The 21993-nt window shown below is 45.4% G+C and overlaps 1 protein-coding gene across 2 annotated transcripts in view; it reads left to right on the forward strand.

Moving 5' to 3' along the window:
- Positions 1-17805, forward strand: part of pard6a (par-6 family cell polarity regulator alpha) — a 35332-nt gene extending 17527 nt beyond the window's left edge. The window contains exon 3 of one of the 2 annotated variants that reach the window (XM_066713553.1): positions 12519-17805. In XM_066713553.1, coding sequence (XP_066569650.1) covers positions 12519-13339 — 821 coding nt within the window. In that variant the 3' untranslated portion in view covers positions 13340-17805. The remainder of the gene's footprint in view (positions 1-12518) is intronic. The other variant, XM_066713554.1, reaches the window with a different exon arrangement.
- The last annotated feature ends 4188 nt before the right edge of the window (positions 17806-21993 follow it).

Below are 21993 nucleotides of genomic sequence, written 5' to 3' on the forward strand. Positions count from 1 at the left end.
CTGTTGCCCGGGGTGAGGCTGCAGTGTTGACGCTTTGAGAATACGGTTCTATTGTTCAGCTCAGACTGGGCGTGTCGAGGGGACAGAGTGATGATAATGTGAGATCTGTGGCAGCGTGGACTGTGTTCATTAGGGTTACACTAACCCAGTGCAACTGCAGTGGACAATAGCCCGTTTCTGTTGTATTTATGCACTTGTATTTAGTTGTATAAAGAAAGAAGGAACAGCTCGGATGTTTGGGATCAGAATTTACCTCAGTCTCCACTCAGAGGAGTTGGTTTCACACTCGCACATCTCTTTCCTTGTCTTTTTTCTCCGTTTGGAGGGGAGCTCCGGCAGCTCGGCAGCTTTGTTCGTGTTTTGCTGATCTTACAGAACAGGAAGAGCATAAGTCGTTAGTGTTGCTGGGCTGAACATATGGCAGCCTTGGCCCCAGGTGGCGGGAGCAGAGAGAGAGCTGGAGTGTGGCATACCTTCCCTTCGGCCCCCTGGCCTTCCTATCTTATACCCACAGTGACTAGAGTGTCTACCCACTATGTGTTGAATAATGCGACAGTTTCCCTGGGAGCCCATTCAGATCTGTAATTCAATATGGAAGCCATAAGGTTACATATAATAATAACCTTTAAAAAAACATTCATAAGAAATCTATTCTTTACAGCCACCACTCGTGCCCAGCTTGCTCTTGGTGGCAGATAGGGGCAGAGAGAGTGAATGCAGGCTATGAATAATGAAGAAAAGTAGGCACACTTTCAGAGAGCAGGGTTACACTGCACAATGACGCTCCATTAAGGCTGAAAGAGGATACAACTCTGAACTGCATCCGTTGCTGTGTGAGCTTCTTTTTTTCTCCCCTCTCCTCTTCTCTCCCAGGATACTTGTCCCATAGGCCATCGAGGGTCAGGACTAAAGACAGTGTTTTTCCCTTTGGAAGATCTGGCTAATTTATGTGAATGAGTTTGGGAACATTATCTTTGCAGCATTAATCAATCTTATTTATGATGTCTCACGATGAGGAGGATCAAGGCCCTGTGTGTCTCGAGGCCTTCAGTCTAACACACAGGGATCCTGCTTTTAGATTCAAAGATGTGATCGAGCTCCAGGGGGCTGAGCGGGGCCTGTTCCCTTTCTGCGCTGATGTTTATGCTCTGACGTTTTCTGCTTTGTAAAAGAAACAATAAAAAGATAAGAGAACAATAGGTATTGTGTCATGCTTGCCCTGTGACAGAAACAGGTGTTTTTTTTTTTGGTTTGTTTTGTTTTTTGCACACACTGGAGCACAGAACCACTTGAGTTTCACCAGTGGGAAACTATGAGGAGGTGGGGTCGTCTAAAGATAGCCCTGTGAAGTGTGATTGTTATATGAGGCTGCAGCTCTGTGTCTCCGCATATGTTTGTTGGCAGGAAAGGGTGCCGGACAGTGTTTACATGAAACGGTCTGTGTTTAGTTCAGTTCCAATTCAGTGTTGGTCATTGTAGGAATCGCAAAACGCCACACTGGGCATGAGAGCTGGCTAGACCAATGGGTAGCCACTTTCAGTTTTTCTGTTTATTTTGTCTACTTTACATATAGGCTTGCAAACTTGAAACACGACTGCCAGACACTTTGTACGGCTACAATGACCACAGCATCACACACACACACAAAATCTAGTAGCTCAGGTTTAGTATCCTCAATGACATATAACCCTGACATTGTTTGTTTTACGCTTGTCGACTTTATTGCTGGAAATGTTTTATGGAGGTTGCAGTAGCTCCTGTTCCTTTAATTAGGATTCCTTTAATTAAGCATTAAGCATGATTAAGAAATGCAACCTGATAGAGCTGTCCAAAGCAGTTGCACCTCCTGCTTCCAGCGATCAGTGACCTTTCATGACCTCCATGCGGATTTGACGGCACTCTGACCATGAGGTTCAGTTCGTTATCGGAAGCCCAGTCATCTGATGAGGAGGTGACCATGACGACAGGAACAGTGCTGTTCTTGCGTGATTCCAAGAGTAGGTGGTAAACATTTCTCTCTCTCTCCTCTCTCTCTCTCTCTCTCTCTCTCTCTCTCTTTCACCCAGCGTTATTAGATGTCATTAGCTAATTAAAAGGAGTGGAATTGGTTTGGGCTGCTGGTCAGTTCAGAAACAAAAGCTAGAGAGGGCAGACTCGACTCCTGATTGAGTGCTTTGTTTGGTCCAGATGGTGCATGTTTCTTCTGAGGCCTTTCTGGGGATATGACCTCTTTTTTCCCCCTCTTTCTTTCTTTTTTTTTTTTTTTTTTTTTTGCTCATTCACGTGTTGCTTAGCCGTTATGAATCGATGCAAACGAAACAGTGATGGCAGGGCAGTATTGAGTAACTGATGGCTGATTTGATTTGATCCCCTGCTGATTTTGTACATTTGCCCACTGACAAAGAAATTATCAGTCTATAATTTTAATGGTAGGTGTATTTTAACAGTGAGAGACAGAATAACAACCAAAAAATCCAGAAAAACGCATTTCAAAAAAGTTATAAATTGATTTGCATGTTAATGAGGGAAATAAGTATTTGATCCCCTATCAATCAGCAAGATTTCTGGCTTCCAGGTGTCTTTTATACAGGTAACGAGCTGAGATTAGGAGCACTCTCTTAAAGGGAGTGCTCCTAATCTCAGCTCGTTACCTGTATAAAAGACACCTGTCCACAGAAGAAATCAATCAATCAGATTCCAAACTCTCCACCATGGCCAAGACCAAAGAGCTGTCCAAGGATGTCAGGGACAAGATTGTAGACCTACACAAGGCTGGAATGGGCTACAAGACCATCGCCAAGCAGCTTGGTGAGAATTGACAACAGTTGGTGCGATTATTCGCAAATGGAAGAAACACAAAATAACTGTCAGTCTCCCTCAGTCTGGGGCTCCATGCAAGATCTCACCTCGTGGAGTTTCAATGATCATGAGAACGGTGAGGAATCAGCCCAGAACTACACGGGAGGATCTTGTTAATGATCTCAAGGCAGCTGGGAAAATAGTCACCAAGAAAACAATTGGTAACACACTATGCCGTGAAGGACTGAAATCCTGCAGCGCCCGCAAGGTCCCCCTGCTCAAGAAAGCACATGTACAGGCCCGTCTGAAGTTTGCCAATGAACATCTGAATGATTCAGAGGAGAACTGGGTGAAAGTGTTGTGGTCAGATGAGACCAAAATCGAGCTCTTTGGCATCAACTCAACTCGCCGTGTTTGGAGGAGGAGGAATGACACCAAGAACACCATCCCCACCGTCAAACATGGAGGTGGAAACATTGTGCTTTGGGGGTGTTTTTCTGCTAAGGGGACAGGACAACTGCACCGCATCAAAGGGACGATGGACGGGGCCATGTACCGTCAAATCTTGGGTGAGAACCTCCTTCCCTCAGCCAGGGCATTGAAAATGGGTTGTGGATGGGTATTCCAGCATGACAATGACCCAAAACACACAGCCAAGGCAACAAAGGAGTGGCTCAGGAAGAAGCACATTAAGGTCCTGGAGTGGCCTAGCCAGTCTCCAGACCTTAATCCCATAGAAAATCTGTGGAGTGAGCTGAAGGTTCGAGTTGCCAAACGTCAGCCTCGAAAACTTAATGACTTGGAGAGGATCTGCAAAGAGGAGTGGGACAAAATCCCTCCTGAGATGTGTGCAAACCTGGTGGCCAACTACAGGAAACGTCTGACCTCTGTGATTGCCAACAAGGGTTTTGCCACCAAGTACTAAGTCAAAGGGGTCAAATACTTATTTCCCTCATTAACATGCAAATCAATGTATAACTTTTTTGAAATGCGTTTTTCTGAATTTTTGTTGTTGTTATTCTGTCTCTCACTGTTAAAATACACCTACCATTAAAATTATAGACTGATCATTTCTTTGTCAGTGGGCAAACCTACAAAATCAGCAGGGGATCAAATACTTTTTTCCCTCACTGTACATAGATTAGAATAAAACCTGTGTTGAATGATTGCTGTGCTCGTAGACTGCCTTTGCAGCCTCTCCAGCATAACAGAACATTGTATATTTAGGTGCGTATATATATTTATAGTACAGACTGCTCAGTCCTGAGAGGAGCTGCCCTGCTGTTTCTGTGCCTGGGGCCTGTGTGAGTGTTATTCTTTACTGGCTGTGTTATCACTAGACCTCTGGGCGGTCCAGTGAGAGGGGCTGATGGACCTGGGACTCCAAGGCTTAATTTCCCTCAGACAGCTGTGCTCATGTGCTTAGGACAGGGCCCCACTGCTGCAAACCAGGACATGGAGAGCCCCCTAAATGTTTGCTGAGGTTACCCGATAGCCTACAAATAAAAATAAACAATTAAAACAACGGGCGGTTCTGAACCAGCAATACGGCTCATTTCCTCTGGAGAAGACCAAACAGAGCGTGGAGCCACCACAGGCCTGTGAAAACCCAGAGGCCGCCAGCCAGAGCATGTGATTATATTATTAATAAGGGTCAAGACTGCCCACTTCTAACTCCCTAAAATGTAATCCCTTCCTCGCTACAAGAGGTGAAATATGGATAATCCATACATTGAGTGCGGTGACTTGCAGGCCCTGAATCCTGAATAGTACATGATGTCTCTGGGAAAAGGAGCACATTGTACCCATGTTTGTCAGGGGAGGTACCAAGGACTCACAAATAAAAAATGGCCATTGTATATATGTATGTCTGCATGTATGAATTGATTGTTGAGAAAAACAGATTAGAGTCCTTTCAGGCAACATCGACGGTGTTTGCTGTTGGAGGTGCTGTCTTGTGTACGGCATGGTAAACACAAAGCACTGCTGGCTTGGCCTCTTTCTGTCTCTCCCCTGGCCACCTCTGTTGACAGGATATGTACCCTGCTGCTAGCCTGGTGGTCCTGCAGGCCCCTGAGATTGTCAGGTTATGCCTGCTAACTCAGTAAGGGGCAGGACAGGCAGGACAGACATGGCTCTCTGTGTGCTGGTGTCAGAGCGGTGTTTGGGCAGTGTGTCGCAGACCAGCTGATCTCTGGGTTTGGTTTTTGTTCCACTTTGAAGCAGACTGTTTACAAATGCATCGTGCCTGCAGACAAATTGCACGGGGGGTGCCAAGTTCCGTAACCTTTACAAAGATCTGTTAGGGAAGGATTGTCATTGGTGTGTTTTGATTTTTGTTCTTGTTTTTCACCTTCCCATTACGTCCGCCTTCCCCCTACGATAACTTACCTCCATAAAAAATATATAAAAACAAATTTCAGGAGAAAGGCTTTCCAAAGCATTCAAATTAAAAACATAATTTATTGGCTGTTGTTTGTTTGATTTTTTTTAAATCCAAACTTTTGGCTGTATCTTCGTCAAACACAGAATCAGAAAACATAAGGTTAACATGACAAAAATGACAAAAATGCAGAAGTGTTTATTTACAGGTACACCATGAGCCAATATGCTGACTGACACATGACATATTTCTATACAGGGAAACTCCTGTTTGCCAAGTTTTCATTATATTTGCATACCATTTACCCAAAGCCTACCCACAACTCTCAGCGCTGGACTAACAAAACCTGTGGAACCTGCCTCACGCTGACCTCTGCAGGAAACCTTTTGCCGACTGCAACGAGACAAATGTCTTCTAATGCAGTGTGTTCAGACAACCAGCCTGATACTGCTCCAGGCCCCTGAGTCCATGCCTCTCTGTCTCTGAGGAAGACTTTCTGGTACTCTGCTTGACAGGACCTACTTGACAAACTACTCCATTTGTACTAGAAAATAAACCCTAAAACATAATTTAAAACCACCACTGCACTATAACAGAATTGGGTGAACACAGAGCCATTAAGAGTGTATTCCGCTGGCTCAGTGTGGTCTCGCTTGTCTCGAATTCGATTTACTTCCAGTAGATTCTAATCATGGCTGAGAGAGAGAAATGAGGGACCCAGTCTTATCGGTGTGCTGCCATCTGCGTGATGGGATTTGATGAGCAATGGAAAAGATGTTTACCCCTTTGATCGAACATTTCCTGGTTTAATGTGAATAGTTGTCCTTTTTTATTTTTTTAAGAAAACGACAGGACAGCAGTTTTCCAGGTTATGTGACAGTGAAACTAGGAAGCGCAGATTGTATCGGCACTGGAGAGGACCATGTGTGGTGCGCGCCTAGTGCTTGCAGCATCCGGAGAGTTGTCGGTTAACCTCTGAGTTGTTTCTCAGCTTTTGATTTGTGTGAGAAGCCTGGGACCACTAAATCTAAAAGGTTTTAAATTTACTCTTATACCCCTTTTCTGCGTATTATAGCAGCGCAGAGAAATTAAAGTGGATTATTTGCGTCTCCTGACGGCAGCCATGACTTCATGCAGAACTTGCCGCCAAGCTACTCTCTCCAGGTATGCTGTCCAACCCGAGTTAATACGCACATGTCTCCGAAGCTGTGGGTGTCCTTACGTCACTCAAATTGTTTAGCTCTGCCAGTCCACGCAGTTAGTGACACGGTTATTCAGTGTAGGACAGGGTGTGTGTGGGGGCGGGGGGGAAGGGTTCCGTCTGCAGTCCTCCCTCCAGAGACCGGTGCTGCAGGTCCCTGTCTCCATGTTCACACCCCAGTGCCTCAGAGCATCACGACTCCCCAGCATGGCCATCTGACTCATGCCTGCTCACACTCCTAAAATAGCTACAGCAATACTGAGCAGGGACACACAGCCATATATGCATACATGCAATGGAGTAGAATAAAATACAGTAAATCACATCAGAGAGAGAGGAGAGAGAGAGCGAGAGAGAAAGAGGTTGAGTGGGGGGCAGAGTGGGCTGGGGCGGTTCTGGCCTTCATCCTTCACATGGACACAAGAGGGGGGGTCTCTGAGGAATGTGTGGGCTGCTCTCACAGATATTCACAGCACTGCAGGAATGGTGGCAAGTGGGGGACGGTATTAGTGCCCCCCCTCTTCTCTCTCTTTCTCTCTCCCTCCCTCTCTCTCTTTTTTCCCCTCCCTCTTCCTTTGCTTCTCTCCTTTGTGTGAATCTCCCTCAAAGACGAACAGTCACTTCATGAGCTTTTGCCCCTGTGTGGCAAATTTCTCTTCCATATGTCCTGGGTCCTAGCCGCACTGAATGATTTTCTTTTTAATTTTGGCAAGTCTAGACTAATTAGACCAAAGTAATATGAAAGATCTTAATGCCCCACTACTGTGGCCTGTATTCTAAGCCAGTCTGTATCTCTGAGCCAGGATTAATGGCAATCTCCTGGACTGAGAGGGTGATTCTTGTGAGTTTATCCTGGTTGTGGCGGGGGGGCGTTACCTTTGTAATGAATAACTAAACATATAAATGGCTGGTTGACTTGATATGATTTATCATGCGGAGTGTTTAACGATTCAAAATTAAGTAGTGCAATCAGGGGCCAAAAATATCCTCAAAAACAAATTGGCAGAGGCCTGTTTTAGGTTAACGAGTGGGACTGCAACCCTGAGGAACCTGCATTTCCATCACTACCTGCATACGTGCTACTTGCCTCCATTGGCTGTGCAGCGGTTGAGATGCAAGATTCAGTTTGGGAGTATTAACACACTCAGCTTTGCACATTTAAGAAGCATGAAGGAAGACACAGCAAAATCTTTACTTTAAACCTCCACGCCATTAAGCGTCTTATAAGGGAAGCAGAGGAATATTCGATTAAGCATTGGGATCTTGCTCTGTTTCAAAGCAATATCTTGCCTTTGCTGTGCAAATGATGGGAGTTGTGGGGGGGGGATGGGATGGGAATGTGCGTGGAGGGGGAGACAGGCAGGCAAGCTGCACGTCTGCGCTGCTCAAGGCAGAGGAAGCTGCACATCAAAGGGCTTCCTTCCATCATCCCTGGGGCCAACAGGAGGTGAGCACAGCTTAGCAACGGGCCGGTCTGCTGCAGAGCCAAATCTAGGAAAGGTTTGCTTGCTTGCTTTTAACGCCGCACACCCCCCTAGCTGGGATTCCTACTCCACTCGCACCCCCCGCCACTCTTGCAGGCCGCCCTGCTAACACCCCTCTCCCACTGCTCTGATGGCTGCTAATACCCCTCCATCTCTGCGCACACAGACACGGCTCACAGGAGAAATATTTCACCGCACTGCAAAGTGCTCATCCACGGCCCTTCACCCCATCTATAAAAGAATATAATTGTGCATGGACAGAGTGAGAGGAAAATACAGGGGATAGTGGGAGAATGAGGTGTGGTCACCAGGGGGTTATTCCAGAACATCGGAATGAGAATATGAAACCTGCAGCTTCAAACGCGCCCCCAGCTGAAGATGTATTGGGAGTCGGAACAGAAAGATTGCCTTGATAACACACTAAGCCTGTGATTAACCCTGATCAGCCATTCGCCATCCATGACAATCTGAGGGATTATCTGGGGAGAATATTGTCATTTGGGAAATGCTACCAGCGCAGAATGGACTGGCTGAAATTGAGTGCACTTCTTTTGTTTATTTTGTTGTAGGTGTTAGTGTCATCTGACCAAGATGTAATAAGCGTTTTCATTTAGTTTTGTTGCCTCCACACCCCATAGCTCTTTATGGTGCTCTGAGTCTATTGGTAAAAGCCTTTCCAATGACCGGGCCTTACTGTTTCTTCTTGAAATGCTGTACTTCACACAATTACATCATTCAAGATGAGTGAAAGTGAACATTTCGCCGATCTCACGCCCCCCCCCCATTACGATTTCATTAAACTCCATCTGTAACCTATAGACACAAAGTGAGAGTTATGAGCATGGTTCGTCATATCAAGGCATCCCTGCCGTCGCTTCCCAGGGAGCTGCAGTACAGTCGAACAAAACAGCTGCTTTCAGCGTGGGATTGAGAACACTGCACCGCACACTCTGGCTCTGCAGAGAACATTCTGTAAATTAGTGTATCATGCAGGCATTTAGCATGAATTAGCACATACAGCTACCCCTGTCACCATGGTATGTAGGCTTGGAGGTGAATACTCAGAGCAGAGAGGAGTGTATCCTGGACATTCACCTATGTGTGATTCATTGAACAGCAGCCCAGACTAGCCCAACCCAGCGCAGCCTTGCCCAGCTCAGCTCAGCCCAGCTCAGCTCAGCTCAGTTCTGTCAACTTTAGCCCAGCTCAGCGCTGTGCAGGGGGACACAGCTGGTATGACACACTTCCAGCTCCACTCCATTAACCTTATGCCCTCTGTACTTTAAAAATGCGTTTTTTTTTTAACCCTTAAGCAATGCAGAAGCTAATATCACCCGTCTGAATAATTACATCTTCAAGATTCTGCCACATAATGTGATTGCTCCCCCTGACCTTTCACCCTGCCATGATGGGAAGAGATAGATTCACATGTGAAAAAGGTGGGCCAGTCTCACCTGGCTCTGGTGTGTATTTTCTTATTTATAAATGTATTGCATAATTTGAGTCCATTAGTATTATTTATTTATTTATTTATTCATTTATAGATGCTGCTGTGGTTTACAACTATTGGTATCTAGGCAACTGTCTCACACCATCAACCCCCCCCTCCCTCACTTGCTCCATCATTCATTCCCTTGCTCCTTCCCTCCATCCCTCTCTCAGCTCTGAAACAAATTACTCTGCAGAGAGACAGAGACTGGGCCTGGTGAGCCTGAACCATCACCAGACAGAGAGAGAGAGAGAGAGAGAGGGGGGGAAGCATAGGGGGGACTGGGAAAGAGAGAAGGGGAGGGGGGGGAGGCGCTGAGATTTAGGGAGATGGAGACAGGGAGGGAAAGTGAGGGGCTTCAGTCCAAGGAGCCTGAGAATGATGGTTGACGTGTTAGTTACTGTATTTCCCAACAGAGTGCATACAGTGCTGAATTATAAGCTATTGGGTAGTTGTCAAGGTGCTGTGTGCCTCTGCCATGCATGACTGACAGCACGTCTGTAGGTAATAACTCCTGCTGCTCTTTCTGTCCTTCTTTCTTGTTATTATTAGTATTTATTATCATTGTATAGAAGTGTTTTTTGAGGGGCTTGAAATTAAACAATCTAGGCAGAAATCATAAGGAGGTTCACCAGGTTCACAACAAAATACACCTGAGATGCATGGCTCAGGTTTCTTGGGTGTTTGTCAAGGGCAACTCCGGTTACCTGTAGGACATGTTTCTAATAAGATGCCCAATACAATATGATAAAACATGGGTGGCTGAAGTAGAATGTAGAACATCTCTGTCATCTGAAAATTCATATTTTCTTCTTCCACCCCCCACCCCATGATAATTATGCAATATTCCAACTCCAGTATCCACCTGGTATGAAAATGTGAGCGCACACCAATAGAGATCTCAACCCTGCCTTTCACAGTGCTTTTTCTTGGGACTACAGGATTTTCTTTTAACGACTAGCTTAAGTACTCTGCACTCGATAAGTATGTAGGGAAATATTTCCTTTTGAAGGTTTTGTCCTGTACTCTTCAAGTATAAATGATCAAAAGAGAAAGAGAGAGTCTGAGAGAGAAAGAAAGAGTGCGACAGAGAGAGGGGGATTAAAGCTTGCACAAAGCTTTTGGTCTCTGGATCCTTATCTTCACAGCTTTCTGGGTTCTGTGGACTACACACCAGTTATTAGTGTAGTACTGTTTGTAAGAAAGAAAGAAAAAGAACTTCTTCAGAATAAGGTTGCCTGCTCTTAACGGATGTGGGAAATTGCTTTTAAAGTGTGGCACACTATTTGCCCACTGTTTGATCTGAATTGTCCTCCTGTGCACTGTGTCAGTATTGCTGGACCACTAAAAACATAACAAAACCACAAACATAACTTAGAAAAGCGTTCTAAACTGGCTGATGAACCGGAACCCCAGAACACATCTATCCTGATGAAGCTTGTAATGCAGAGTGGCAAGCAGAGCAATGTGTGTCATCAAGACCTGCAGGGTATCAATTAATATAACACCTGTAGGGGATCAACAGTTTCAGGAACCTGATTCCTGAAATCTCACTTACTCAGTCTCTTCCACTTGTCGCTTTCACTGGTTAGTGTCTGACATCTCCCAGAACGTGACTTGGTGACCTGTAAGGATTAGGGTAGGGGAGAGAGCCTTTTCTTTCCCCTTCTCTGTCTCCCTCTCCCTGGCCAAAGCTCACACATGTAGTCGTGGTTATTCTGGTAGACGTGCACAGTGAGGAGGCTATTGGAATTTAAGAAGAAAAAAAAAAGACTCCAGACAAAACTAAAACAAAGGATGCCCTGCAGCAGCATGCCACTGAGCAGCTGCTATCTTCAGGAAATGGCCAAGTTCCCCAGTGTCCTTCAAAGGGCCGAGCAAACATGTGGACGTGACTCCGATCCCTTATAACCCATTTTGAAAAAGCGCGGGGTGGAGAGTGTGGGAGACTCCGGGCCAGCCAAAGAGCTGCCACCGTTTGTCAAGCAGGCTGGGCAGCTGGGCGACTCAAGTCAAATCCCTGAGGAAAAGGGTTCAGTGTTCAGCTCTCCATCTGCAGCTGCTGTTGCTGTAGTTGTAGATGCTGTTGTAGTTGAAGTTGTAGCATTGCTGTTGCTGTTGTTGCTGCTGTAGCAGCATTACATCAGGGTTATTTATCAGAGGCTTCTCCTGCAGTGAGCGGCTGATGAAGTGTCATTACCGCCCCAGGCATGACAGCTGGGACTCCCACATCTTAAAGCTTAATATTCCTGTAAAGGGAGTACAGTGCTGTCGGGAAAGTGTTTATATGTGTATACGTGTGTATATTTTTAATTACTCCGTACAGACTTTCAAAAACAAGTGTTTTGTATTGGTGGAGTTCCCACACCACTGACATGTTTATTGAATTAAGGGAGGACAAAGAGTCACAGCCGTGGCTTCCCAGTTCAAAAATAAAATGAGTCTGAGGCTGAGCCCGCTTCCCTTCAAATCATTCACATATAATGGTCTCAGAAATATGGAATTAGAAAGTAATGTTTAACAGCTTGATGCAAAACTAGGCAAAACATTCAAAATAAACTTTCCCCATCAGAATTCGATTTTTCTCTTTTCCCTGCACATTTGTAAAGTGACGGGGCTTCTTGCAGCTTTAAAGCCCTGCCTGTCTCAGTCTTCACTTCCATGGCACACTCTCCAGGACCTCCAATTCATCACATGTCTGCGGTGCCGACCAGGGAGGGAGAGGAGCTGGGCACTGGCAGCTGTTGAAGGCAGTGTAGAACAGGGCGCCGGTCCTGTTGCCACTGCCCATCTGACACACAGAGACACAGAGACACACAGGCCCACATGGATTCAGATCCCAGTGAAATGCTGCTAGGTCTCTTTGGACTCCAATCTGAAGGAACATCAACCTTCAGGAATAGATGGCATATGGAAATATATATATATATATATTTGAATCCATTTGTTTATGTATGTCTGTATTTCTTTATTAACTGGGTTAAAGGTGCAGTTTTGTGCCACAGGGCGTCAACACAGAATGTATATCTTGACTTCTTGCCTTCAATGCTGTGGATACTTTATTACAACATCAGCACAAACAAGTGGTTCTTTCTGTGCTCTGCCTTATTTGTGAAGTGTTGCAACCCTGTAACCCCTCCTCCTTTGTCACTTTTGTTCCAGCAGAAGCAGATGAAACAGTCGCCTTTGCCACCAACTCCCTTCAGCGGAAGAAGAAGGGGCTGCCTGGGCTGCGGCCAGCCCAGCAGAAGAGCAAGCCGCACCTGATGATCGGGCTGCCTCAGGACTTCCGGCAGATCTCCTCCATCATTGACGTGGACATACTGCCCGAGACGCACCGACGTGTGCGGCTGCACAAGCACGGTTCGGACAAGCCACTGGGCTTCTACATCCGGGATGGTGTGAGTGTGCGTGTGACGCGCCAGGGCGTGGAGAAGGTGCCGGGCGTGTTTATCTCGAGGCTGGTGAAGGGCGGGCTGGCGGATAGCACGGGGCTGCTGGGAGTGAACGATGAAATTCTGGAGGTGAATGGCATTGACGTGGTGGGCAAGTCCCTGGACCAGGTCACAGATATGATGGTGGCCAACAGCCACAACCTCATCATCACCGTCAAGCCGGCCAACCAGCGCAACAATGTGGTGCGCAGCAGCAAGGCGTCGGGCAGCTCGGGCTTCTCCAACGACAGCACGCCCAGCCCGGCCTCCCAGTACTTCAGTAACTACAGCACGGCAGAGGGCGAGAGCGACGAGGACGGCGATCTCATTATCGAAAGCGACAGCTTGCCGCCCTACCTGCCATCCGACTTCCTCAACGGGGACCAGGCTGGCATGACGAGACACATGCAGCCCAGCACCTCCCTGCACAGCTTGCTCTCCGACAGCAAGAACTCGCTCAGCTCACTCAACACGCACAATGGCAGCCCCAGCAAAACCAGCATCAGCCAGGAGAGCATGCGCGAGGACGGCAATGTCATCACACTGTAAATCCCCCACACACACCGCCCCACTGATGGGGAAGAGGGTGGTGGGGACTGTAGCTAGGAAGAAACAAAACAGAGATCCATGGAAGGGATGTTGTTAGTTTCCTTAGAATTCGTACAAAATGTAACCTTGGGGGACTAAAACTCAAATAGGATTCTTCTACCCTTGATTATTTCCACTTTTTATAATCTAATACCTCATTTCTATAACAAACATACAAATAATAATGACAATAGTTACAAGAAAAACATCACTAGAATCACTAGGTTTTTTTTGGTCTAAAAGTGCCCAGATGTTGTTCCTGCATCTAAAACTCTTGGAAACTGATTCCGCAGCCTGGGGGCTCTCCTTCTCTTGGACCCTAAAAGCTGCTGCAGGAAAGTTGTTGGTTACTGTACAGAGGTGCCTTGAGTTCCCTATGCTAGCCTTGCTTTCTTCATTTATGATATTGTTCAGCCGAGCCAGTCTGGTACTCTTCTGAGATTGGACATTCCAAGCACTGGAAAAAACCCTTTTAAGCAACTGGTTTGCCGCACATGCCTAATACGACACAACCTAAACTCTGACTGAACAAACGCACAGATAGAATATGATGGCTGACCGCGCAGGACAGGAAGCAGCAGCGATTCCTGCAGCATTAACACAATACCCACAATCCCATTCTATTTCCCTGACATGAGGTCACACCTTAATGCCCTCTAAGTCAAAATAATACACACGTGCATGCAGCCTGAGGGTAACTTCAGCTGTACTGTCTTTAATTGCCTGTCCCTACCTTCTTTAAATATGTTTTTCAAACTATATTTATTATTTTGTTTTTAATGTGTTTTTATTAAAAGCCTCTTACTGGAGCATCAAGTTAGCATTCCTGAGGCAAGGAAGCCGCTTCTCGACACATTATTAAATAATTACCCAAGTTTAACCCCCTGTGTGAACGCAAGGACGTCTCTACAGGGCCATCCAACACTCACTGTACCCACAGCTGTCTGTGGCTCTGAGCAGTGCTGCGCAGGGCCACACATTCCTTGTGTCTTCAGCTGTCAGACTGGGTGGTTCAGCTTTCCCTGGTGTACTTACAAAACAACCAGAAAGCAACACAGCAAAACAACTGCACCCCAGCCACACAGAGAAGGCAAAGTAACGCCAACACAAACACACAGGCACGATCGTCACTATTCCTGCAAACTCTGTCCATCACTGCGGGCAGTAATGTTTGTATCCCACTTCCTTTACATTTGTTGTTGGTTTTTTGTGCCTTTTCCAAAATGTCGGCTACCAGCCTGGGATCTCTCTGGCTTGGTTCTGTCGCTGAGGCACAGTGAGTAAGCGCTATCAGCCCTCTGCCTCCACTGCCCCCCCGCCTCCCCCGGCACACATCAGCTGATGCAGTGTCAGATCACAGTGATGGAAGTGGCTTCATCAATTATACAACATCCATAATATCCCTATCAAGCGATTTCCTGACTTAAAAAAAATGGGGAGAACTTCAAACTTCATCAAATAATTACTGCTGTTTTCTGTGCAGTCTGTCAGGCTCTGCAGAGGGCCATCTGCCATGTTGGATGTTTTAATTGTATTTAATATTTTAACCACTAATCTTTATTGTGTTATTTCAGTAACTTGCACAGAGAAACCTGATGCTTCTCTCATCTGCTGTCACCACACGGTTTTATCACACAAATATTTAGGGGAAGTCAGATTAGTCTTCTTTCTTTATCTTATGTTTGTTTGTTTTTTGTCTCTAAATGCCTTGTCCACATTTGTGAACACAACACGCCAGCTTGATAATGCCTGTAAAACCCGTCCATTCGGGTTCCAGGCTGACCACAGACCCCTCAATTCACAGGCACCTTCTGTACAATAACTCTTAGTAATTCTCTGGTACTTGTGTCTCTGAGTTTGTTCTGTTATGAAAGTAAGTCAGACACTGTTTGTTTGGGTTTTTAGGCCCAGTGAGGAGAGACTTTCTTTTTATTTAAATGTTATTTGATTTTCTTTTAATTATGTTTCTGATAATGTGATATTGTAGCATGGAAAAAGGTACGACCGAGTTTGGGCTGAGACTCTCAGGTTGCAGCCCCTCCTCTGATGGTACTGGGGTGTGTTTGTGCCGAAGATACTGTATTAGGATATGAAGAAAACAATAATGAAGGATTTTGTTTTTTCTCTGTGCTAAGCACAAGTGCAGTCTGGGAGGGCTCTTCCTGCATGTGATACAAGTACAAAACATGTATTATTGCCCACACACTGCACAGAGCTGATCGAAGAAGAAAAGACTCATAATGTACATTGGAGTGACTCCAGACTTTTACTGCTATTGCGAATACTGTGTGTTTATCAACGCAGTTACCCTGATTTCAAACAGAACAGCGTTTCTAATTAGTCTAAAAACACAGCTAAAAAAAGAAATGTGTACAGTGTACATGCGTCAATGGCAGTCTTGTCTTAGCATCTGTGCTGCACACTTGCAGCCGGCTTTACCAGTGCTCCCACCGCTCAGGCTGAGAAGAGGCGCACTGCCCATTCTCAGTCAGGTCTTACTGTCCATTACCGACACTAAAAGACAAGCCTTGTGCTGTGTACAAGGTGCTACGCTGTCTGGTTAAAGATTAATGAAGGAACTTCACTTGCACTAATGCATCAGCAGGCGCCCCAGAAGGCCCCCCTGAGTGCTCTGCTCACTATGACTGGGGTAATCATTCAGCATCAGTCATAAGATGAAGGGTGCACAACATAATTAGATTTGGTTTATTTTTTAATTCATATTTGGTTTTCCCTGAGTTTTTACCTTTACATTTTTTTTTAAGTATATTTAATTGCTTTGCAACTAGAAACCTGGGTGGCTAGCTGGCAGGGTATCAGATCTGTGCCCTGCCAGACCCAGCCTCAGTGCTTCCCCTTGGCAAATGGAGGCAATTTGGAGGATGTGATTCCATCAAACGTAGTAGTGTTTACAGCAGCAACCACAGCTGCCGCTGGAGCAAAGTGTCAAGGCGAGATGGATGTGCTGCAGGTGACAAGTGTTGCAGTCCTGGCTTGGCGATGAACAGCTCCTTGTGGGGAGGGGGACGCACTTGGTCAGCGCTGACTGCTCTCCTGGTGCCAGACTCCACGCAGTCTTTTTTAGTATAGAGAGTGGCTGGGCACAGCATCAGTACACAGTCACGCCGTGCTTGACACACAGGTCACAGGTGGGCTGGGACAACGGCAGACAGACCTCTGGGGCCGGACACACAGACTCCACTAACAGGAGTAGCAGCCCGACACCTGCATACCAGGAACAAGAAAAGCACACTTCGGACTCTCTGTCTGCCCGAGGGGACACGCAGGGGCAGATCCTTGTGGCGCAGCACAGAGCTCTTAAGATTCTTCTCCCATAACAGCAGACCAGGTGTGTTACCCCCCTACTCCCCCATCTATTTTTCCAAAAAACTGAGCCATGCCACTGGTTTATTGTCAACCAACTAAGGGATGCCTTCTTGCTGTTGGGCGCCATGGACGCTCTGAGTCCTCCTATAGTCAGGCCAAGCAGAGCAGAACCCAGCCCCTGATCTGCAGCAAGCAGGATCTGCAGAACGGGGTTTGGCAAGGTCTAGTTTTAGATTACTTTCTTTTTTCCACAATGAATGCGTTTTAGCAGTGTTTTAATTATTTATGTATTTATGTCTTTTTTTTTTCAAAGTTCACTATTGTAGAGGGAAGCCAAATAGGAGTGGTATCATCCTCGTTAGTGTCACCGACAGAATTCTGCTTTCTGTCAGTAATGCTTAAAAACATACTCACTAACTCACTCTCTCCTCCAACACATACACACACACACGCAGGAGCCGCATGCCCACAGTACTCTTGGGATTTGGAAATAACATAAAAGAAACACTTATAAGCACACAGGTTATGCACAGTGGAGACTCTGGAGTTATATGCCATATGTTTCCATATAAATTAATACATTACAAAAAGCGAAGTGATTTCTGGGGTGCCCTAAATCTTCACTCCGGGGCCACAGAGACACTTTCCTTGTAACCCACAGAAAACCACATACAACAACTTGTATTTATCACTACATCATGTAATGAACAAAATATTTTCTAGTTATGCTCTCATTGTATATGTATAAATAAATAGCAAAAGAAGGGACGTTTTTATTAACTTGGGAGATTTTTGTATAACAGAACATTTTATATATATATATATATATATATATATATATATATAAATAAATAAAACTATGGACAGTATTTTTCTTATTCTTGTACTTTTTTGTATATGAGAATCCTGAAAATGACCTTTGCTTCCTATTTCTTGACTACCTGGAAAAAAAATGAAATTAGTGGAGCTTTGTATTTATATTATTTAAATTGAAAGGGAGGGGTCGGGTGTACAATACTGTGAATGTTATATAAATGTATGCTGATTATAAAATATTATCTGAAGAGGATAAAAAAATTAAATTAAAAGTTAAAAATAAAGTGCTGTTTTTGCAAGTCTTTCTTTTCAGAATTGATGGTAATCTATGATAAAGTGCACTAAACTGCTGAGAGGGTTATATGTTGTTAAGCACCCTAGTGTGTGTTGTGTACTGCTGTGAGCTGATATTGATGCCAGCCCTGTTTTATTAGCCCCCAACACACTCTCAAATACTGCCCAGTACTGGGACCTTTTGAAGAGATTTGAAATTCCAGATCTTACAGCCGATCCTGCACACTTTACTAACAACTTTTCTGGTCAGATATTTTGCTTTGCAGTCATTCCGAACAAAGCTTTCTTAACTTTTAAAAATGTTGTCCTAAGTGCACCAAAATTAAGTACACCAATACGAATTAATGAAATAATAAAATTAATATTGTTAATTCTTAGTCTAGAGCTGTAAATGTGGGCATTCTTGTTTTAGTTTTTTGTTTTATTAATTAAAGCTGGCCACACTCAGCTGGAGGAGATGTGAGATTGCTGCCAATTCTTCCTCCCCGCCTCAATGCCCCATTGCCTGACAAGCTATAGTCACTGCCTAAGTGTGGGGTCTGGGCACAGCAGCACAGTCAGCATGGCAGCTCTGGGCACTGTGGGACTGCGGAGAACTGGCACTAGTGTGGCACAGCACTTAATCTGGGCACACTTGTAAAAATAAATAAATAGTCTGTCCTCTTTCATTATTAATGCTATTTGGAGTCAGAGCAACAGAGCACCAGTTTTTATAACATGTTTATATATCTATAGATAGATAGATATTTAAAATATACATATATATAATATATGTATGTGTTTGTGCATGTGTATGTGAGCATGTGGATATACAGTATAATGGACTTTTGCTGCTTCTGTAGCAGGGTGTCATGTCTGAATAGAGATTGTGTCGAGTCAAAACAGGCAATCTAGTCAAGTTTCAAGAGCAGGGCAGTCTTTGACCTATAGTGAACATTGGCTGCTACAAGGAAGAATTGTTCTGTCCTGTTTGTGTTATTCCCCCCACAATGCATTGTAACTCAATTTTCCCAGAATGAGGTGTCTCTGATCCTGGAACCTGCCCCTCCCACCTGTGTGTGTGCCAGTGGGTGTGTGCCCACCTGGCCTGGGCACCTGCTCTGATCTGTGCCAGAGCTTGGTGGAAGATGTGATGTGGCTTAGTGGTTCTCTTCTGAAAGGCTGTCTTCTGGCCCCCTGGAGCTCCAACTCATCCCTCAACAGTCAGAGGACTCTGGACGACAGCCACGAGGGCTAATATTGTGTTAATGGGAAAATGAATGACTCGCTTGATTCGGCTCTGGGCTCTGCAGATCTCCGTCCCGGAGAGACAAAGGTGGTTCTGTGTTTCCATCCCTCCGCATTCCGAAGGCAGTTTTGTGTTAGCAGGGCAGCCCGGGATTTGGAGACCTAGCCCTTTTCAGTTTTTCAGACAGTGTGCCATTCTAAAGTCCTGAAAGTCTACAGCCAGGCCTGTGCCAGTGTCGTTTCAGCCTAGTGTTGCTCTGAACAGGCCTTCAGGGTGACCACTTCCCCGTGAGTGTGTGTGAGAGTCTGTGTGCATGTGGATCATTATCTCTCCAATAAGTAGTGCCGGCTGTGTCAGCATGGGCAGCCAATATCCCCCATCGATCATATTCAAACAGCTCTTGTGACTGTGCAGTTCTTTGAGGAGCTGAAGAGCCAAGGACAGATCATCCAGGAGCAAATGGGCCTTTAATTGTAGTTTTTATTCTTTCTTTCTTTCATTTTTTCCTTTTTAAGAAAAATAAAGCAGACTGGCAATCTGCCCTGCTCATGTGCTGTTCTGGCTAGGAGACCAGGGCTAGACAGCACTGCAGAGGGACGGTGCAGAGCGGTGATGTCCGTCCCTAATCTGTTCCCTGATCCAAGACACCTGTGCCACTCTTTCCACTTGTGCCTCTCCAGGGAGCAATAAACCGATACAATAGTTGTGATGATGAGACAGAAGAAAAATCTTGGCCATGGCCACATGATATATTTATTTCTCCAAGATCAATTTCCAGACTGCTGATGCAGGTGTCCTGCTCACCACACACCTCCTTTATACTGCATGTCTGTTGTTGTGGGTGGGGTGGGTGGCGAGGTGGGGGTTCAATTAAAACAGAGGAGCACTGTGTTTGTGTGTCATCACTGCCCTGCTTTAAACTGAACCAACTGTCTAATGATTCAACATTAACAAGTGAACATAGCACAGGCGGAGGTCTGTCACATCACAAAGCCCATGCCAGTGCATTTCAGGAGTGTTCAATCCTAAAAAGGTACATATGAAGGACTCTTTTTGTTTTTGTTTGTTTTTTGTTCTCGGTTTGTTGAAGTCCTGCCAAACGGACACAATATAGCCAGGCCAGTCTCCTGCAGCAGGTGCTGAGATGGAGGAGTGACTCAGCGTGCACTCTGTCCATTTCCAGGGCAGGCAGATTTTTGCAAGGACAGATGGCTAAGATTCACCACATAGCCAGGAAGACGATAAGAGCTGCACTCTTCAGATTTCCCCACTTCGATAGCAGGCATCACTTATTAATAAAGCCAAGACTGCCTTGAAGAAGAAAAAATGAATCAAGTTAAAAATAACATCACAGTGCTGTAATAGCATCACAGAGGCCTCACCCCACCCCACCCCTCTCTCAACACCATCGTTTATGGAGCTATAACTTTATCCATGATTCCCAGGAGCTTGTGTTGCCTTCCAGCGGATGTCTGGAGGAGCAGCTTTTAACACACTGGAATGAAATCTCATCTCCTCTAAGAAAAAGGCCTCAATTTCACAAAACAGTGCAGCGATATGGTGTGTGTGTGTGCATGTGTGTGTGATTGTCAGTGTTTGTGTGTGCGTGTGTGTGTGTACTGGCACCTTTCCATTCTGCAGCAGATCACTCTGTTCCTTCTGGAGAAGGAGCTTTTTCTTTTCTTATTTTGGCCCATTTTTCCTTGCTGTCATGATGTCACAGACTGAAATGAAGCCAGCAAAGTTTCCATTCCATGTTGCATGTTCTGAACTCCTCCACATCCCTATCAGCCTTCCACGTTTGGTATCCCGTGAATGTGACAGAGACCAACCACAATGAATACTATCTTTTCACCCCCGCTCTGGGCAAACACACTTATCTGTTCTAGGATGCCAGTTATCTGATGAGTTTAACCTGATTGTAAGCATTCCTGCCGAAGCAGTGGGGGGGATGAGTATTTTTGAGTCATGAATGAAACAATCTACGGGAACTGGAGCCCCCCTGCTTTGGTTTGAAAGATTTATGGGCCACATGAGTGGAAACAGGACATATGTTAAAAAATATATACATACAAGCATAAGAAACATAACATGCATGCACATATAAATATATCAATAGACTTGATCCCACCAAAAAAGACTGGTGGGGGGTGGGTTTCAGAGAAAGCTACACCACTCTGTCATAGTTGTCTGGAACTCAGGAGCACTACCGAATACAGCCCTGCGTCATCTCAGTGAAGACTACGCTGAACAGTGTGTCTAATATGGGTGAGCTGCGCTGTCATGACCGAGTGTCCATCTCTGTCCGTGGAGAGCGGATTTTTTAGGATTCGGTTCGACTCTCAAAGACTCTGGGCTCCTGACTGAACAGCACTGGTCTTCGGCCTCCCTCCCGCAGAGCTCAGTGCACAGACACACTGACAGCAGCGTAGCAACACAGGGGAGCCGGGGGGGTGGGGGGGCGACCCGCTGCATTATCCGTCAGGACAATGCACACAGATTAGGAGGAGGAAGAACAAAACAAAACGCAGAGCACGGATCAGTCAGCGCGGAGGCATGCAGACGTCACTGCAAAAGCCATTGTCATTGTGCTGGCCCAGAGAGTGGGCTCATTCTCATGGAAAGCAGAAGTTAGGAGATTCTTTTAACACAAGTCAGCAGATACTGCACAGGACATAATACGGCTGACTGAGCCCTTCGTTTGGTTAACGTTTAATGAATTGTGAGTCTGCTTGAGTGATAGAGATATATAGATAGTTAGATAGATAGATAGATAGATAGATAGATAGATAGATAGATAGATAGATAGATAGATAGAATCACTGCATTATCATGCCAATCTAAGACAAAACAATACTCTCAAAACAACCTAAAGACTGTTTCTGTATCCATTTAAAGTTTGCTATTGCCAGATTTTCAAATTTTCCATTTATTGTGACATGCAAATCAT

Source organism: Amia ocellicauda, chromosome 9, assembly GCF_036373705.1.
Source record: "Amia ocellicauda isolate fAmiCal2 chromosome 9, fAmiCal2.hap1, whole genome shotgun sequence".
In the NCBI taxonomy this organism is placed as follows: Eukaryota; Metazoa; Chordata; class Actinopteri; order Amiiformes; family Amiidae; genus Amia; species Amia ocellicauda.